Raw genomic sequence first — 873 nt, 5'->3', positions numbered from 1 at the left:
ACGGCCCAAGGGGGGGGGGGGGGCGGCGAGTGGCCCTGGGAGAGGCACGGCACGGCAGCTGTGCAGCGGGCCAGGCAGGGCAGGGCCACAGCGCGCGTGGGTGGTGCTGGCAGCAGGAGGAGCGTGGCCGGCCCCACCACCACAGCATGCAGCACACAGCACATGGCGCAGCGCGGCGCAGCGTGGCGCAGCACAGCGTGCCCCCACCTTGTTCATGGAGCCAAAGCCGAGGCGCCCGATGGCGCCGGCCTTGCGCTCCGTCAGCGGCGGCACGAAGCGCAGCGCGGCGTCCCCCCGCTTCAGCACGCCCAGCGGTACCGTCACCACCGCCGCATCCCCGCGGAAGCAGTGCTGCTCCGTCTGCACCTCCACGCCTGCGGCGGGGGCGGGGCGGGGCTGGAGACGAGGTTTACGAGGAAGGGAGGGGCAGCGGGCGAGCTGCCCTGGGCGGGGCGGCATCCGCTGGGGCGGCAGTGCCACCACAACGGATGCAGCTTGAATGCCGGCGGCAGGCCACGCTGGCGGGGCGGTGACTGGGAGCTGGCAGGAAGGCAGGCGGCACCTGTTGCGCAGTGGCGGACCTCCCTCACGGGGCTGCCGTAGAAGATGGGCAGCTCACGGCACAGCTCCCGCACCCACCGCCCGTTGCACCCTGCGCCAAGCAGGGCGAGCAGGCGGGCAGGCGCGGTGAGAGCGCGGCGCGGGCCGGCAGGTCGGGGGGGCCGCTCCCTGCACCCCACCCTCCGGCTTTACCCTCCAGCAGGCCTCCTGCGCCTGCCCTGCCGCCACCACCACCGTCCACCACCGCCACCACCACCAGTGCCACCACCACCACCACACACACGGGCACCCCACCCGGCAGGAAGCAGTGCG

The 873-nt window shown here is 74.5% G+C and overlaps 1 protein-coding gene across 1 annotated transcript in view; it reads right to left on the bottom strand.

Moving 5' to 3' along the window:
• CHLNCDRAFT_12025 (hypothetical protein) overlaps positions 1-653 on the bottom strand; it is a gene marked incomplete at both ends in the record, with an annotated part of 1,215 nt that extends 562 nt beyond the window's left edge. The window contains 2 exons of the mRNA XM_005843970.1: positions 163-374; positions 563-653. Of these exons, the coding sequence (XP_005844032.1) occupies positions 163-374; positions 563-653 (303 nt within the window). The remainder of the gene's footprint in view (positions 1-162; positions 375-562) is intronic.
• Positions 654-873: the final 220 nt, after the last annotated feature.

Source organism: Chlorella variabilis (genome assembly GCF_000147415.1).
Source record: "Chlorella variabilis unplaced genomic scaffold CHLNCscaffold_25, whole genome shotgun sequence".
Classification (NCBI taxonomy): domain Eukaryota; kingdom Viridiplantae; phylum Chlorophyta; class Trebouxiophyceae; order Chlorellales; family Chlorellaceae; genus Chlorella; species Chlorella variabilis.
Note: the sequence above shows the minus strand (reverse complement) of the source record. Positions and strands in the feature narration are given on the sequence as shown.